The sequence below is a fragment of the Eutrigla gurnardus genome (assembly GCF_963514095.1).
Source record: "Eutrigla gurnardus genome assembly, chromosome: 5".
NCBI lineage: Eukaryota > Metazoa > Chordata > Actinopteri > Perciformes > Triglidae > Eutrigla > Eutrigla gurnardus.
In genome coordinates, this window is record NC_139919.1 from 1,404,456 (window position 1) to 1,421,931 (window position 17,476).

Here is a 17,476-nt window from a genome sequence, read left to right on the forward strand (position 1 = left end):
ACTTTAGACTGGGTGGCAGGTGTTCAAATCCCAAGATGGGCAATTATGTTGCAGTTTGATCAACAGGATCTGGAGAAGAACAAATAAACAAAAAAATGGATATGAAAAGTATTTGTATCAGTAGTCACAAGGAATTGTATTTTGCACCATTATTGGTAAGTGTTATCAGGAAGTATGTCCCTAGTGACACAGGATCTTATACCCATGCTTTCAACAATCCCTGAAAAACACTTTCTTCCAGAAACGGTTCTCTGGATCAAAATAGTTCTTACTGGAACCCTTAGCGTTACCAAGAACCCTTTTAAAACCTTTCATTCAGGAGAGGGGTTTTAAAGGGTTCTCTCGATCAAAATGGTTCTTACTGGAACCATTAGTGTTACCAAGAACCCTTGAAAAACCCTTTCTTCGGGAAAGTTTTTTAATCTTCTGGAGGTGTATATTTTTCTTATATTTATTTATTTATCCTTGCCTATATTAATATCAATTTAAATCACTTGCTTTGAGCAGCCTACTCTGTTGTATGAAGTATCCAATCATGTTGATAAGTTTTGTGCAATGGTATGGTAATGTTTGTATTGTTTGTTATGTGGATGTTTGTGTTTTTATTGCGTGGCAAAGCAGTTTCCCCTTGGGGATCAATAAAGTTTTCTAATCTAATCTAATCTAAAGGGTTTTTCAGAAGCAAATGGTTCCAGGTAGAACCTCAGCCCTTGTGAAAGAACCCTATTGGAACCCTTATTTCTAAGAGTGTACTACCGTTAATACTACTACTACTGTTAATATTACAACTACTACTGTTGATATTACTACTGCCATTAATATTACTACTACTGCTAATAGTACTTCTTCTGTTAATACTACTGGCCCTGTGATGGACTGGCGTCCTGTCCAGGGTGTACCCTGCCTTCGCCCAATGACAGCTGGGATCGGCTCCAGCCCCCCCGTGACCCTGAATACAGGATAAGCGGTAGAAAATGGATGGATGGATGTTAATACTACTACTACTGTTAATAATAGTACTACTGATATTACTACATACACCAATTGCAGATGGAACCCTAGAGCCTGGTCTGCCTAAACTTTGTTCTTTAAGCTACGATCCACAGCTTTATTTTGCTGTGTGATGAGATTGTTACTGAGCAATCCTGTGGTGTACAGGCTGGTGGAACCACAGGTAGCTGGGAGCAAACATGGCTGTGTTGCACTCTGCCACTGTCGAGTCCAAACACAGAACATCTATGTTGCAACACAGCATATATTTCTTCAGTACACGTCTTTGAAGCCGTTTGAAGGTGTGCTTTTTGATAAAGGCGGCCCTGTTACAGTGTTTGGATCAGAGCTGTCAATGTTCCTCTATAACACTATTATATATATAATAGTGTTATAGATAAAGGTCCTATATATAAATATATTGAATTACCAACAGGTGACAGCTTTCTAGATAAGTAATAATGAAGAAAGTAAAACAACCACAGTGCAGTTCTCCTGGGGACGCCGTGTCCCCGTTGCCATGGCTACGCCCTCCTCGTCTCACCATCAGCTCTACTTTCACTTTCTCATGTACATCCTGCTGTTGGTCTCGTTCCAGAACAATCAGCGAATGGAGACGCCAGTCGATCTAGCTAGCAGTAAGCGGCATGAATACATCTTTGTCATGACGTCAACGCTTCTAGAGCTCCGTCCGAGGTTGCAGTCGAATAGTCAAAAAATAAGGTCCTAACTCCTATTCCTAACTCCTTTTGCTTGATCTCTGTGGAAAACGTCACGGGGTCGAGGAAAGTTGAAAAGAGAACTCAAAAGGATTTAGGAAAGGTCGACCGCGTTGCTCAGAGAATCCGACTGGACTTTCACTAAGCTACGTCATTAAAATGCTGCTGATGATTGACAGCTGATGATCGGCACCGGTGATTGACGTGCGTCTACCTTGGAGAAACTACAATAATGGACTACAAAAAGCGCATCGTCCACTTCTCCCCACGTTGTTGGTTTTATAAACAGCTGGTTCACTGACCGGCTTCAGGTCCAGCAGCTCCTCCTTCCTGTTTGACCGTTTGCTGTATTTACATTTCATTTGTGGTTTTAGTTTCGTTTTTGTTAAGTTTGTAACATGATTGAAATAAATAAAAATACTATTAAATTATTATCACTGTCCAAACACATTTATCAACACAATTCCAATTACTATATGTCTGCATGAAAGTCATTGTTAAATATGCAAATGCACATATCGTTTGTTTTCATGAATAGCCGAGGTGTGGGCACTTTAAATGTTGCTCTCACAAAGAATTGTGGGTCGGTGTAATCTCCTTTCCTTTCATATAGGAAGGTCCGTTGCATCCTATGCTAAAGGAGCTCTGAAAGGAACGCATTGGAGCTCCTTTCCTTTGCATTTAGAGAATCCGAACGGCTCTTATCATGGCGGCCACTTGTTTACTTCCGGGTCACTTCTTCAGTTAGGAACCTTCCTAAGCAAAGTAGACTATTCCACCACAGCCCATATCTTTGTTTCATTTCATAGAGTGCTGCCTCGCGGTTATCTCCGCGTGTGTCCGTAGCTGTTTCTGATAGTGAGATTGAGATTCAGAAAACGTTATTGTTCATCAGACTTCATGTGTCAAAAGCATCTGTTTATGCGGGTAGGCCAAGACGAGGAGGGCGAGATTAGCTAATGTTAGAAAACAAGTTTCTAAAAAAAAAAAAGAAAAAGAAAAAAAAAACGCATACTGACTTCAGCATTCAAATTGTACAGATTTTTTTTACTATTCGAATTATTTTTGATTCCCGAAGTGCATTTCAACAGCCCTAATTTGGATAGTTGCTGTCATCTGTCCTGTTATGTTATATTAGAAACATTGTTTGTAAATCTGTCTGCACCATTAAACTTACCGGAGAAGTTGGCCATATGTGTACATTCATCCATCACTCGCTTCATGAAGCTTATAGACTCTCTATGTAATGATGGCCGACAGCATTTGGCTAAATCCCTCTTCTTCCCATGCAGTGTGTTGTTTGCATCAAGGCTTCTAAGAAAAACAACAACAACAAAAAAGATTTGAATGTGATAACAATATATAAGTAAATATGATCTCTGCATTCAAACACATTTTGTGAAATGTGTGAGAATTAGTCAAAAAATCCCTTTGTCAGATTTATTTGTAATTCTAATTTGATAATGCCCTGTAACAACATCCCCATCTTCAAAGTTGCATAAACTGTACATGTTCAATTCAGTTTAATTGTATTACTAGTATTAACAGTAATAGTAGTATTAACAATAGCAGTAGTAGTATTAAGTTGAAATATTTCAACTTAAGTGACAAATTCACATGACACCGAGTCACTCGAGATATCAGGGTTGATTTTCTTCTGCTGTGGTCACTGTTGTCCTGACGTTGCTGAATCACAAATGGAGCAAACAAATATTGTATCGGTCTGTGATCACCCAGAGCTCTACAATAGTACCTCATATTAGTACCGAAACTAGTCCAGACTAGGTGTAGCAATGTATCGAGCAGCTACGATGTTACGATAGACTAGCAGCTAGGCTAGTTGGGGAACTAGCAGGAGCAGATTCGGTTAATAATAGATAATTATTAATATCAGTAGAATTATTGATATTAATAGGATTATCGATATAATTAATAAAAAACAGCACATCACCTCTGAAATGGGAGCAGATAACCAAACCTGTACTCAGTCTCAATATAAAGGGGTTTGTACACAAATAATTAAGTGTGTGTGTGTGTGTGTGTGTGTGTGTGTGTTTGTGTGTGTGTGTGTGGGTGTGTGTGTGGGTGTGTGTGTGGGTGTTACAAGATGGCCGCTGTGGGTGTCGACCAGTCAGCCATGTGGTGTGGGGGTGTTATTGTGGGAGGCCGTGTGGTCCTGCCTGGAGAACAGGTTTCTATATATGTGTATAATAAGTGTAATATGTGTAGAGCCATTAGGAAAGTTGGATTAGTAAGCGTGCAAACTGTTCTAGATCACTAACAACTGAACTAAGGTTACACACTTAACTAAACTATACATCAAATAGAAAATCACTTGGAAACATTAATGTCATCACTTTCAGTTTCTGTCCTAAGCTATGCCCAGATTGTTACCAGTCCTTGAAGAAGGGTTGCTTGTTCCTCTGAGGAAAGTTGCTGTCCTTGGAGTTGTGGATGGGGGAATTTCTAGTGAGATGCGTCTCAACTAGGAATTATTGTCTTTGTGGCAGAAGCAGGCTCCAACAGCCAGCTTGTTGGCTGTTTTGAGGGTGCTGCTTGGGGACTTGAGACCTGTAGTCCAAATCCCAGGAGAAAGAGGAGACCTCTGTTCAGGTTGAGGTCGCAGGAGGAAGAGCGGACCTCTGTTCAGGTTGAGGTCGCAGGAGGAAGAGGAGACCTCTGTTCAGGTCGACATCTCAGTAGAAAGACAGAGATCCCAACTTGGTCTGCTTGGTAGAAAGCCAGCTTCCACTGCAGTTAACCAATCAGAATGGAATCTGGAGTCCACAGGTACGTGTGACACAGGCCTGCAGGCAGATGAGGGAGGGGGGAAGACCCCTGTGGAGGTGTGTGGCTGTGTTTCCACACAGAGGACGCTCCAATCTGAATGTTCAGAAACAATTCAATCTGCATCCATGAATTGTTTCATAGACACAAACCCTGAGGTCCCAACAGTTTCTTGTCTCTTTTGTTGTGATGACACTATCAATAAAATTGAACTATGTATGTATGTATGACGTCGCAACCTCCGTCTTCCCAGCCAGACTTTTGGTATCATCAGTTGTCCACTGATTTGAATTCCTCCCAGCAGATCCAGACAGATTCGGATTCTGGTGATATGCAGCAACCAGATGGACCATGACATGGTCAGAGTGTCCCAGTGCAGTTTGGGGACAGCATTATAGGACCTGCTGATTGTACTGTAACAGTGAATGAAGGTGTTCCCCTCTCTGGTCTGACATATAATGAACTGTCTGTGGTTTTGGATTTGTGCTCTCCCAAGCCTCCTGCATGTTGGCCTGCGGTGGAATGAACTCACAGGAAAACAAGAAGGATGCAGTTGATGAAAAAAAGTTTTCATATCAAGAAAGCAGTGCTGCAGAATCACCATAACATTGGTACACCAACCACCATTGGTTGATAACAGATTTATCCACCTTCGGGTTGTCAGCGAGCTCTGTGTTCCAATACGCTGTGAACAGCTGGAATCCTGCCACCTGGAGGGCAGAGTTCAGTATCATTCCGCACAACCGAGTCTCTGTGAAGCCCAAAACAGAGCATGAAGAATAGTCCCTGTTTCTGTCCAGGAGCAGCAAGTTGTCCAGTTAGATGCACAGTAAATGCACACTGGTAAGAAAAAGCACACCGGCCTGTTTCCTCCAGGAAGTGGCAATGTTGCAGTCCAATAACCAGCAGTCCCCCGGCCAACATGCCATGCAACATGGAAGACATCTAGTTCTACTGATTCATCTGTTCCGTGGTTCGATATCCAGTCTGATCCGGATCACAGCTGATAGGTACATTATTTGTTTATACGGCGTATTATTATATAATGTTACGTAATGCTTTAAGGACATGGACATCATACGCTTTTTGTTGATTTATTGCTTTACATAACATTTCATTTTCAGTTGATCAAAGTGATGTGTGACTTCGTCTTGTGATACATTCGTTATGCACGAAGCTGAGGTAGTGCTGCTTTATCCATCCATCCATCCATCCATTGTCTTCTGCTTATCCGGGGCCATAGGTGAGGGTAGGAACGTGCTGCTTTATTTTCACATTAAAATGTTATTTTTCACCATCTTTTTTTTTTTTTTTTTACAAAAGAGAGCAGGTACAAGAATTCCAAATCAGAGACGCTAGCAATGTGCAGCATTTGCAACTGTCACTTGCCACGGACTGGCGGGTCAACACTGTGGTGCTACTTACGAGAAGTTTGAGAAGTGTGTGCATGACAACGCGTGGAACATCACTGTGGCAAACAACCCAGAAAGAGTGACCTGGTACTTGGTGGCTTGCTTCCCGCACACGCTTTCGCTCGTTATTAACACGGATTTTCAATTTGCAAAACTGACACTGAGTTATTCTTTTATTTTCCTGTTGCAGTTTTAGTTGAAAATGATAAAAGCAAAAGTGTCGTTGGAAGTATTTAGCATACGAGGCAAGAACCAGAGAAAGGCTAAAGACGTCAACAAGCCGATATGCTAACAAAGCTAAAGTAGTGGTGACGAAGTCGAGTAGGACAGCAAAGTCCTTAAGACAGACACCCCTGTCTTTATGGTAAATTGCTAGAGTCAGTAAAGCTCTGGTTTCAACAACATTTAAGTATTAAACCGTTACGACTGTTAAGTTATCATTAAGCTAGCAGCTATGGCTAATGATAAAACAATAACATTAATTGCGGCGCTAGACAGCTAACATGATCAGTCCTGCCTGTGTTAATTTAACAGGAGAACACAATAACATGTGTCTGAAAAGTCAACCAGACCAGACAGAACCAGTAGCAGCCTGCTCTACCAACACCATTAGACCAGCTATGATAATATGGTGCCAAGTCACCAGAAACAGGAAATAAACAGGACTGTAGCTGAATCCATTAGCATCGACCAGATCCATGTTTACACTGTGGAGAAACCTGGTTTCCAACTGAATCTGAGGTTCAACCTTCCTTTACAGGATCATTTTATGTTCACAGAAATCCCTGAGCTGTACAACACAATAAAACAAACGATCAGAGAATCTGAAAATAGTCCTCATATATACACTATACTCCCGACAGTTATATTACTGTGTTTGTTTTTTTGCACAATGTCAGATAACTTTTCAAAAGTGTTGTTATTGATGTTGTTCTCATCTTTATTTGAAAAATTCTGCTTCTTCATTTTTTGTCATTTCCCCCGTGGTATCGAAAATGATTTGGTGTATTTTCCTGAGTATTGGTATCAAGTTTGAAAATCTAGTATGGTGACAAGCCTAGTCCAGTGTGATGTGTAATGATGGAGACATTACTAAGTGAGGTAGAGGAGAGAGAAACCCCCCAAATATGTTTTGGTGCGGTTATGTAGAACACTGAGAATAGTGCTGTTTTATTTACAATTGTTGTATAAAGCTGCCATGAAATCAGACATTTTAATCCACAACAATCCCCAAAAAGGAACCTAGAGGGACTGGTTTTTCTCTCCTGCGTCGTTTCACTGCTTAAACAAACCTTTGAGAACACCTTTGACCAGAATGTTCAAAACCTTGTCCTTAAAAAAGAACACATTGAGCAACTTCTATTGACAATGACTTAAATAGATTACCTTGGTAGATTGTCCAAGATCCTTCCACTGCTGTTCACTGATGACAATAATGGGTCTACTCCAGCCCTGCCCCCTTCAGGGCCTCCACCAATCAACCGGCTCTGTCCAGCCTCAGCTTCCCCTCCAGCTTTGAAGTTCGGACCCACTGATTCTCCGTCATCTCCAGACAGGCCAAACAGATGCTCTAAAGAGTCCACATTCTTCCAAAACTCTGGACCCGTCCTAAAGGAATCAGCCTGATAAATGTGGACACACAGACAGAGACAACATTTGCTCTGCTTCCTCAAAGAGCCACAATCTAAAATAGAACCATATTCTTATTAGAAACTAAGAGAAATGTCCATAACATGTCCAATAGTGCTGAAAGATTTCTAATGTGAAATGAAATGAGGAAACAAAGAAAAGCATGCCTTTACATGATATTTGCATTGGTACACCTCCCTCCCCCTTTCCCCCTCCCCTGGTGCAGGTTGTTGTTGTTTTGAGTTCTCATGTTGTTAAGTGTGCTCATATGTTGCATTGTCACTGAGGTTTTTTTTCCCGGTTCCATACTGTGCTCCCTCACAGGAACACAGTCTGAGAGCAGCCTTTTTTTTCCTCCTCCCCTTTCCTCTTGTCCTCCCCCCTTTCTACCTACTTTTACCGACTGGTTATCCCATTATGTCCGTCTACTATGTACTGTGTGTGGATATGTACGGGCGGGGTGATTTTTGCAATTTCGCTGTATTCGTATAGTGACAAAATAAAGTCTATCATCATCATCATCATCATCATCATCATCATCATCATCATATTTAAGTTTCCCAGTCACACATTCTCCGGTGTACAGCCTTCCTAAATGTATTGTAACTCATTACCATTTTTAAAGAAAAGGATTATATACCCCACAATACTCCAACAGCTTGATGATCTCCTCTTCATAAACTGAGTTTATGGCATACTGCTTCTCCAGCTCTGTCCAGTTCACTGCTTTACTCAGCACCCCCTACACACACACACACACACACACACACACACACACACACACACACACACACACACACACCTTGAAAACAAGCTGAATTGTATATTTCCACAGAAAAAAATAAAGGCTACCTTAATACAAAGCCCACATGCCTGTATAGCGAAATAATCACTGGCATGGAGGACTGGGACAAAGATCCGGCCCTAGCAATTCAGTCCCTCACAGGCCCGATTTCACAAGGGGCTGTTATTTGCTTCATAATTGCAATTATCAAACCATTCTATTTAGTGGGCCGGTGTGATACGCCAGTGTTGCCGCATTGGGTGAATTTCTTTACAATGTTTTTTTTTTTAGCAGCCCAAATCGGCCCTTCTGCCAGACTGCCAGTCCGCCTGGTCACTGGTCCCTTTAAGCAGCCGATCATTTTTTACAGGAGGTGGGATTTACTAATTAACCACTTCCTTTGAGTTTCTATGGTGGTAGATGTGGTAAGAACAATGAAGGGTTGATATAAATATATATATTAATTAGGATGAATTATATATTTTTGTGTCTTTTTCCCTCCAGCAACATGATTCTTTGATCATGTTCTCCAATCTTGGTTTTCATCTGGAGCAAACCTTCAGTCTGTGTTTTTCAAAACATTTTAGTTGGCTTGGGATAACTCCAAGCAGAAGGGTTTATATTTTGTACAAGATTTTTCCTCATAATCATTCCACAATCAGAAGTCATAATAAAATGATAGCAATGTAATGTATCACAGTCAGAGATTAACCTATCACCAGTAGTTCCCAACAACTGCCTCCCTGGTTGCACATCTAGTCAGTCCTTCATTCAGAGACAAAGGTGGAGGTTGTTCAGCAACATCTTCACAGAGAGGGACATTGTGCCTGGTAGCCATATTCTGCAGGACAATACAGGCAAGTATTATGTTGAATGCTGCCTGTGGTCCCACTCTCAAGGAGTTCAGACCTGTAAGGCGCCTCTTGAGAACTCCATTTAAACGCTCATTGCACATGGTGCTTTGCAGTGAGCAGGAATAACCCCAATAGCATTGGGCATTTCCCCAAAGGAACAAACATGCACTTGGTCTGGTCATCCTTTGAAAATGAAACAAATTCATTTATCACCAACAATTTGATAGAAGGTCCCAGTTGCATAGAAGTTCAGAGCAACAAGGACCTGTTCATCACAGACAAAGAGTGGCTCCTTTGCGTCCTGTGTTGTACTTTTGCCTTGACAGGGTCTCTAATGTACTTATTTGCATTCCCAAAATGAAACCTTTGATAGTTCCCTCTCTGACCAAAACGGAGAGTAGCTGCCGTTTTAGTGCCTCTCTGGAAGCCTCTTGAGATAGGCTGCTCAGATGGCCATGTGATTAGTCTTTTCAAACACACATCCATCAAGAAGCTGATTTGCCAACCTTTATAAACTCTATACACAGAAGAGTTGGAACCATGGACATAAAAGGACCTAATGTCACAGTGGCAGAAACCAACACCGCTGGAGGGTGTTAGGTACCATTGTGCCTCAATAGTAGAACCTTTTAACGCTTCAATGGGTGGAGAACTGACTAACAAAAAGATCCCCCAGAACGTGAATGCTGTGGGGTCTGGCAAGAAGAGGACCATGGAGCAAGTGACATTTAGATGGAAGAATCTAAAGGTCAGGGCAACTCCACCCAAAGTCCACCCATGTGCTATCTGTGTCACATGACCTGTCACATGATCTAACTTGTAAATGGGACAGCCTTGTCTCAGCTGCTGTGACGCATTCGGTCTTGAAATGGAGCCAGAAGGATGCAGGCGCTGGATTGGGACGTGGCTAAAATGACAATTGTCAGTTAGTTTCTTTCAATATTATTATCTTTTCGTAAAAAGCCAAATGTATTTTGTCTGACACATCAACACATTGCTTGATTTGTTGATTTCATAGTTTTTTCCTAGGAAGGTAGTTTTAGTAAAGCACGAATCAAAATCAAAGTACTATCTAAATCTATAAGCTTCTGGTCCAGTTCAACCTGTCCTCACACTTTGGGAGAGAGAAAGAGAGAGAGAGAGAGAGAGAGAGAGAGAGAGAGAGAGAGAGAGAGAGAGAGAGTGAAGGCAGCTGGAAGGTTACAGCCTGAATGCAGCAGGTCAGTCTGTGTTCCGCTTATTTGTCTGTGAATAAATGCTACAACCAGACACGAGCTAAGTTCCCGTGTGTTTTTGTCTGCCCAGACGTTGATAACAACTCTGTCTCAGCAACACTTAGGATGGGCTGATCTTAAAGGTGGACCAGCACTATTCTCCTTTCAGTGACAAGCTGCTCCTCTGAGTCTCTGAGCTTTTTGAGCTTTAATATTTATTTTAACAATATATATATTTTTATTTAAACAATTAACTATTAATATCTCTACTGCAAACTCTACTGTTTGTATCAGGAAAACACAAAGTTTAATGTTTTCAAAGTTATTGTTAGAACTGTAATGGGATTATTAAGTAGCAGTACTCTGTATGGGCAAGTAATGAAAGATAAGTATTTGTACTCTGATATAAAGTGCTATCAGTGCATCTGTATGAGTAGAGGCTTCCCATTCTGATGCATATACACCTTCTGTCATTTTTTATCTTTACATTGCCACAAAAATATACAGACGAAATAGGAATTGTTCATATATATTTACGAATGGGGATTAATCAGATTAATCACAGGTTAGCTGTGATTAATCTGATTGAAATGAGGAATCGATTGAAAGCCCGAGGTATGATGTATTAATCTATGTGTTACCGTGGTGAAGACACTAGAGGCAGTGGACCAGGACAAACAAGGAATCAGAGGGATGGGCTTCGGCCAATTAGTCACTGCCAGGGACGCCATCTGGACACAAAGACATACCGAACTTACATTTACATTTAGGTCATTTAGCAGACGCTTTTGTCCAAAGCGACTTACAATAAGTACATTTGTCAAAAGAAGGAAACAAAGAAACCACAACGTATCATTGCCGATAAAGTAAGAGCTAAAAATAGAACAAGTGTTAGGTCCTCATCTGAGTAAAGTAGTACCTTAAGAGCAACAGTGCTATGATCAGAGTGCTATAGGTAAGGTTTTTTTTTTTTTGGGGGGGGGGTTAGTGGGTCATGCTATGTAGAGTCGAGGTGAAGTCTGAACAGGAGAGTCTTGAGCCTTTTTCGGAAGATGGCAAATGACTCTGCTGTCCTGACTTTAGTCGGGAGTTCGTTCCACCACTGAGGCGCCAGAACAGAGAAGAGTCTGGACTTTGCTGAGCGACATTTGTTTGATTTCAGCGATGGTGGTACCAGCTGGCCAGCTGAAGTAGCGGAGCAAAGTGCTTGCTTCGGGGCATGAGGTTTGACCGGTGTTTGAAGGTAGATGGGTGCCGTTCCATTGATGGCCCTGAAGGCCAGTGCCATCGTCTTGAATTGGATGCGTGCTGCAACAGGGAGCCAGTGGAGGTCACGGAGGAGGGGGGTCACATGGGAGAATTTGGGTAGATTGAAGATAAGGCATGCTGCAGCATTCTGGATACGCTGCAATGGTTTAATCGCAGAGGCCGGGAGTCCGGCCAGGAGAGAGTTGCAGTAGTCAAGGCGGGAGATGACCAGTGCTTGGACCAAGAGTTGCGTTGCATCCTTTGTGAGGAAAGTCCGAATCCTGCGGATATTGTAGAGGGCAAATCTGCAGGATCGGGCCACAGCAGTGATGTTGGGGGTGCAGGATAGTTGGTCATCGAGGATTACACCCAGGTTCCTCGCAGTTGACGACGGCAATACTGTGATGCCCTCGACAGTGACCGACAGGTCCATGCGAGGGCAGTCTTTCCCTGGGATGAAGAGGAGTTCGGTTTTATTCAGGTTAAGCTTGAGGTGATGTGCAGTTGTCCAGACAGAGATGTCAGCCAGACAGTCCGAGATGCGAGTTGCAATGTGAGTGTCAGAGGTTGGGGGAAAAGAGAGGAACAGCTGGGTGTCATCTGCGTAGCAATGGTAGGAGAATCCATGCGATGTAATAACAGAACCTAGTGATCTGGTGTATAGTGAGAACAGAAGCGGTCCTAATACTGAGCCTTGAGGGACACCCGTGTTCAGAGAACAGGGTTTGTACATAGAGCCATTCCATGCGACCTGAAAGGTGCGATTTGTCAGGTATGATGTAAACCAGGTGAGAGCAGAGTCAGTTATGCCAGGTTCTGCCAGAGTGGAGAGGAGGATTTAGTGGTTGACTGTGTCGAATGCAGCAGATAGGTCGAGGAGAATGAGAATGGAGGAGTGGGATGAGGCTCTGGCGTCTCGCAGGGACTCGGTCACTGTGAGGAGGGCCGTCTCAGTGGAGTGAGCAGTCCTGAATCCTGATTGATTAGGGTCAAGGAGGTTATTCTGCGAGAGATAGGATGACAGTTGGTTGTAGGCGGCACGTTCCAAGGTTTTAGAGAGGAATGATAGAAGAGATACAGGTCTGTAGCTTTGGATATCAGTAGCGTCTAGGGTGGGTTTTTTAAGGAGAGGCTTCACTGTAGCTGTCTTAAAAGCCGCTGGAATGACACCTGAGGTGAGGGAGGAGTTGATCAGGGTGGTGAGGAATGGCAAGATGTCGTGTGAGATGTCCTGGAGAGGAGAGGAGGGAATCGGGTCAAGGGAGCAGGTGGTGGCACGGTTAGATGTAACAAGTGCGTGAACGTCTTCAGAGGTGACGGGGCTAAAGCTGGTAAGGCCATCAGAGTTGAAAGTTGGGGGAGATGTTTTCTGGGAGGGAATAGGCGTGAATGAGGAGCTGATGTCATTTACTTTCTTGGTAAAGTAAGTTGCAAAGTCATCGGCAGTAAGGGAGGAAGGAGGGGGAGGGGTAGGAGGGTTGAGGAGGAAGGAGAACATGGAGAAGAGTTTCCTGGGGTTGGAGGTGGAAGAGTTGATCTTTGCCAGGTAGAAGGCAGATTTAGCTGCTGAAACAGTTGAGGTGAAGTCAGAGAGGAGGTGGTGGTAGTGAGCAAGGTCCTCGTGCTGGCCCAATTTCTTCCGACGAGTGGTGTGCCATCATCAGGGGAGCAGCTCAGGAGGGCATCCATCTCATCTAAAAAGTCACCGAGAGGACTGGGTGGGCGATAGATCACTATGATGTTGAGCTTGAAAGGAAGGGTGACAGAGACGGCGTGGAATTCAAGTGTAGATCGGGGTAGGTGGTCCAGAGGAAGGACCTGGTAGGACCATCTCGGTGAGATGAGGAGCCCAGTTCCTCCTCCTCGCCCTGTTCGTCTTGGGGAGTGTGAGCAGTTGAAAGGGCAGCTGGAGTGGCAGTGTTTTCTGGGGGGATCCAGGTCTCCATAAGGGCCAGGAAGTGGAGAGTCTGCAGGGAGGCATAGGCTGAAATGGTGTCTGCCTTCTTGACTGCAGACTGGCAGTTCCACAGCCCCCCTAGTACTTCAAGTTCCTTACCGGTGGAGAATGGTGGGTAGCAGAGATTGGATGGGTTACAGCCTCGAGTGAAGGGTCTCTGGTAAAATCTTCTCCAGTGTGATGTCCTGACTGGGATAAGACACATGGCTGCGATCGGGGGGGGGGGGGGGGGGGGATGTTATGCCTACCTCAATGGACTTCCTCTATGGACTCCGTTCTGCTGGCTGACACCTTTTAAGTGCTCAGTTTACCTCATGCACTGACTGTGACCCCTCCCTCCAATCAAGTCTATTGACTACAGCTGAGCTGGCTGAAACTAGCTGATTGTTCACTTAGCATAGACAGCTTCACAAGAATTTAAACAACAAGCTATCAACACAAGACTAAATGTTACAACTAGCTTTACTCACAGAAAGCCTGAACCCAAATCTACAATTAGTTTCTGACTTACCAACAAGAGACAAAGCAGCTTCCTTCCCTTCTCCAGACAAAACTTCATGAAAAATATCTTTGAATAGGATGAGGCATCATATTTGATCCACTTACGTTTGCATGAAAAACATTTACTTTCAAATTAAAGATAGTGGTTATGAGTCTCCAGGCTGAGAGGATGTAAACTAGTTGTTTAGTGCAGTGCTGGGAGAATATATGGCTTTGATAAAAGGAGATCAAAGTGAAACAGGTTTTAATAAAGAAAATGACTGAACGTGTGACTCACATATCCTCCCATGGAGATGCCAGTCATTCCTAGTGGCCAGTAACCTTCTCTCTCCAGCCAATGGAGAAGAACCGTAGACTCCAGGATCAAAGCCCCTCCCATCACAAACAGGTCCGACACATTCTTTAGACTGGACCGCCTAAAACACCCACAAAAAGTAAATGTCCCTTGTTTAATGTTAACATTACACTGAATTAATGACAAGTCCACTGAAAATCGATCTGAGCATTGAACCATCAGGGCCTGTAGCCGTACCAAGCGGCTTTGAGCAGTTTGTAGCTGAAACTTTTAAAGGACAGCAGCTGGAATGAACCTGAACTCACAGTAATTAGAATGGATTCCAAAAATCATGGAAACAAATCTCAAAACACTGTATTTTCAGTATGGGGAGTTACAGCAAACCACAGCTAGAAATGAGAGCCGCGTTCTGAAGGCAGAGCTTCAAAAAGCTGATGAACCTTGCATATTTTCTTATGTCTATTTTTGTTATTGTCTTTTTATTTTATTCTTTTCTGATCTAAAAGAATTAGGACTGTGTGGGACTGAGACAGGAATTCCAGACTCCAGGCTTGTGAGTTGGGAGAGCAGTTTGTTAGCCTAACTCCTGTTGAGGCAGAGCCTGAAGACCCCCTGGTCAATGATACTACAACAAGAGGACCCTCACTCTTTAGGGGACTAACCACCCCATAAGAGGCAACATCCCTTTTTTCATCCATTTTGAAGGTCTGAGGTTAGAAGGTGTCATATGCTGAACAGACAGTAACAACAACTGAGGCTTGGCTTAAATACACTGAACAAAGATATAAATGCAACACTTTTGTGTTGGCTCCATTTTTCATGAGCTGAAATCAAAGATCTCAGACTTTTTCTACATACACAAAAGGCCTACTTCTCTCAGATGTTGTTCACAAATGTGTTTAAATCTGTGTTATTGAGCATTTCTCCTTTACTGAGATAATCCATCCAGCTGACAGGTGGTATCAAGATGCCGATAGACAGCATGATAGTTGCACAGGTGTCCCTTAGGCTGCTCACACAATAAAAGGCCACTCTAAAAAGTTTTGAGGGAGCGTGTAATTGTCATGCTGACTTAAGGAATGTCCACCAGAGTTGTTGTCTGTTAAGTAAATGTTGATTGTTCTACCATAAGCCATCTCCAAAGTTGTTTCTGAGAATTTGGCAGTCCATCCAACAGGCCTCACACCCGCAGACCATGTGTCACTGCGCCAGACATTCTGGTGCAAACTGTTTATGCCTTCTGTCATTTATCTTTCTGTTCCCAGAACAATATACAGAGAACATGGGAATTGCTCTGGTATATTTACAAATTGTAAATAATCGTGATTAATCCACAGGTACCCTGCGATTAATCTGATTACATTTTTATACCCTACTTTAATTCAAAATGGAGATGTGCATTGTCCAAATTTACATGATACCAAACAAGGAACAGATAGATAAGTTGTGCCTCTCCAACCGGAGAGCTAACATTACTATTTACCTTCGACAAAGTGCAGGTTAACGTTACCTGTCGGTAGCACAGAACCACTTCTATAATAATAGATAAATGGATATTTAGGCTAAAAAGGAAATCACTGCCAAACAGCATCAATGCAATCATCATCATTGGGAGGTAGACTGTAAAACCACTGGAGTATCCATCCTATGGAGGGGGAGAGTTTTACCTTCAGATAATATCAAGACACCAGCTGTGTAACAGTGCAGTCACCTTTGCACCACTGCTAGAAGCCAGCTGGTTAGCCGCCAATGCTAGCACACAACCACATATCTGACGACAGGGCGGCTTCATAGTATTTCCCTGTTGCGATTGAATAGTGTCCTCTACTTGGCCACTTCGCTTCACCCCTGTGGCTTTGCCGCAGTATATCCTCCAGCGTATGGTAGTAGGGTAACCTCAGAACAAAGGGCCTGGCAGCTCATGAGGTTCAGATCTTTTCAGGAGGGTCCAGTGCTCTGTCAATAAGAGGCTTCTCATCAAGGTACACCTTGTAGTAGACTCGCAAATGAAGCCCAATGGCCTGGGTCCCTCTATCCCCTCGGGGATCCCAATGATTCTAATGTTGTGTCTCCTCGAGTGTCCCTCCAAGTCCTCACATTTTTCAGTTCGCTTTTCAACGAGTTCAGGCGAGTGACCTGGCATTGAAGTGTGTGTAGTTTTCCCAACTCTTTGATAGTGTTCTCAAGTGAAGCGGTAGTTGCCTCAATGGCTGAAATGGGTGTCTGCATTTCATTTTTGGTTGTAGCCAGTTCATCTCTGACAACATGTACAGTGGTGTGAAAAAGTATTTGCCCCCTTCCTGCTTTTTTCTTTTTTTTGCATGTTTGTCACACTTAAATGTTTCAGATCACCAAACAAATTTTAATATAAGGCAAGGATAACTCAAGTAAACACAAAATGCAGTTTTTAAATGAAGGTTTGTATTATAAAGGGAGAAAAAAATCCAAACCTTCATGGCCCTGTGTGAAAAAGTATTTGCCCCTCCAGTTAAAACATAACTTAACTAAGGTTTATCACACCTGAGTTCAATTTCTCTAGCCACCCCCAGGCCTGATCACTGCCACACCAGTTCCCAATCAAGAATTCACTTAAATAGGACCTGCCTGACAAAGTGAAGCTCCTCAAAAGCAAGACATCATGGTGAAAACCAAAGAAATTCAGGAACAAATGAGAAAGAAAGCAATTGAGATCTATCAGTCTGGAAAAGGTTATAAAGCCATTTCTAAAGCTTTGAGACTCAAGAGAACCACAGTGAGAGCCATAATCCACAAATGGCGAATACATGACACCGTAATGAGCCTTCCCAGGAGTGGCCGGCCAACCAAAATGACGCCAAGAGTGACAAAAGACCCCAGAACAACATCAAAAGAACTGCAGGCCTCGCTTGCATCAATTAAGGTCAATGTTCATGACTCTACCATAAGAAAGACACTGGGCAAAAATGGCCTACATGGCAGAGTTCCAAGACGGAAACCACTGCTGAGCCAAAAAAATATTAAAGCTCGTCTAATGTTTGCCAGGAAACATCTTGCTGATCCCCAACACTTTTGGGAGAATACTTTGTGGACTGACGAGACAAAAGTTG

General features: G+C 43.0%; 1 protein-coding gene across 3 annotated transcripts in view; it reads right to left on the bottom strand.

Annotated features, from left to right (window-relative positions):
* Nucleotides 1-17,476, bottom strand: part of abhd18 (abhydrolase domain containing 18) — an 85,149-nt gene that overhangs the window by 23,228 nt on the left and 44,445 nt on the right. For 2 of the 3 annotated variants that reach the window (XM_084009564.1, XM_084009563.1), the window contains 5 exons: nt 14,373-14,511; nt 11,031-11,120; nt 8,178-8,279; nt 7,295-7,530; nt 2,887-3,023 (listed from right to left, as the gene is read on the bottom strand). In XM_084009564.1, the coding sequence (XP_083865690.1) occupies nt 2,887-3,023; nt 7,295-7,530; nt 8,178-8,279; nt 11,031-11,120; nt 14,373-14,511 (704 nt within the window). The remainder of the gene's footprint in view (nt 1-2,886; nt 3,024-7,294; nt 7,531-8,177; nt 8,280-11,030; nt 11,121-14,372; nt 14,512-17,476) is intronic. The other variant, XR_014597132.1, reaches the window with a different exon arrangement.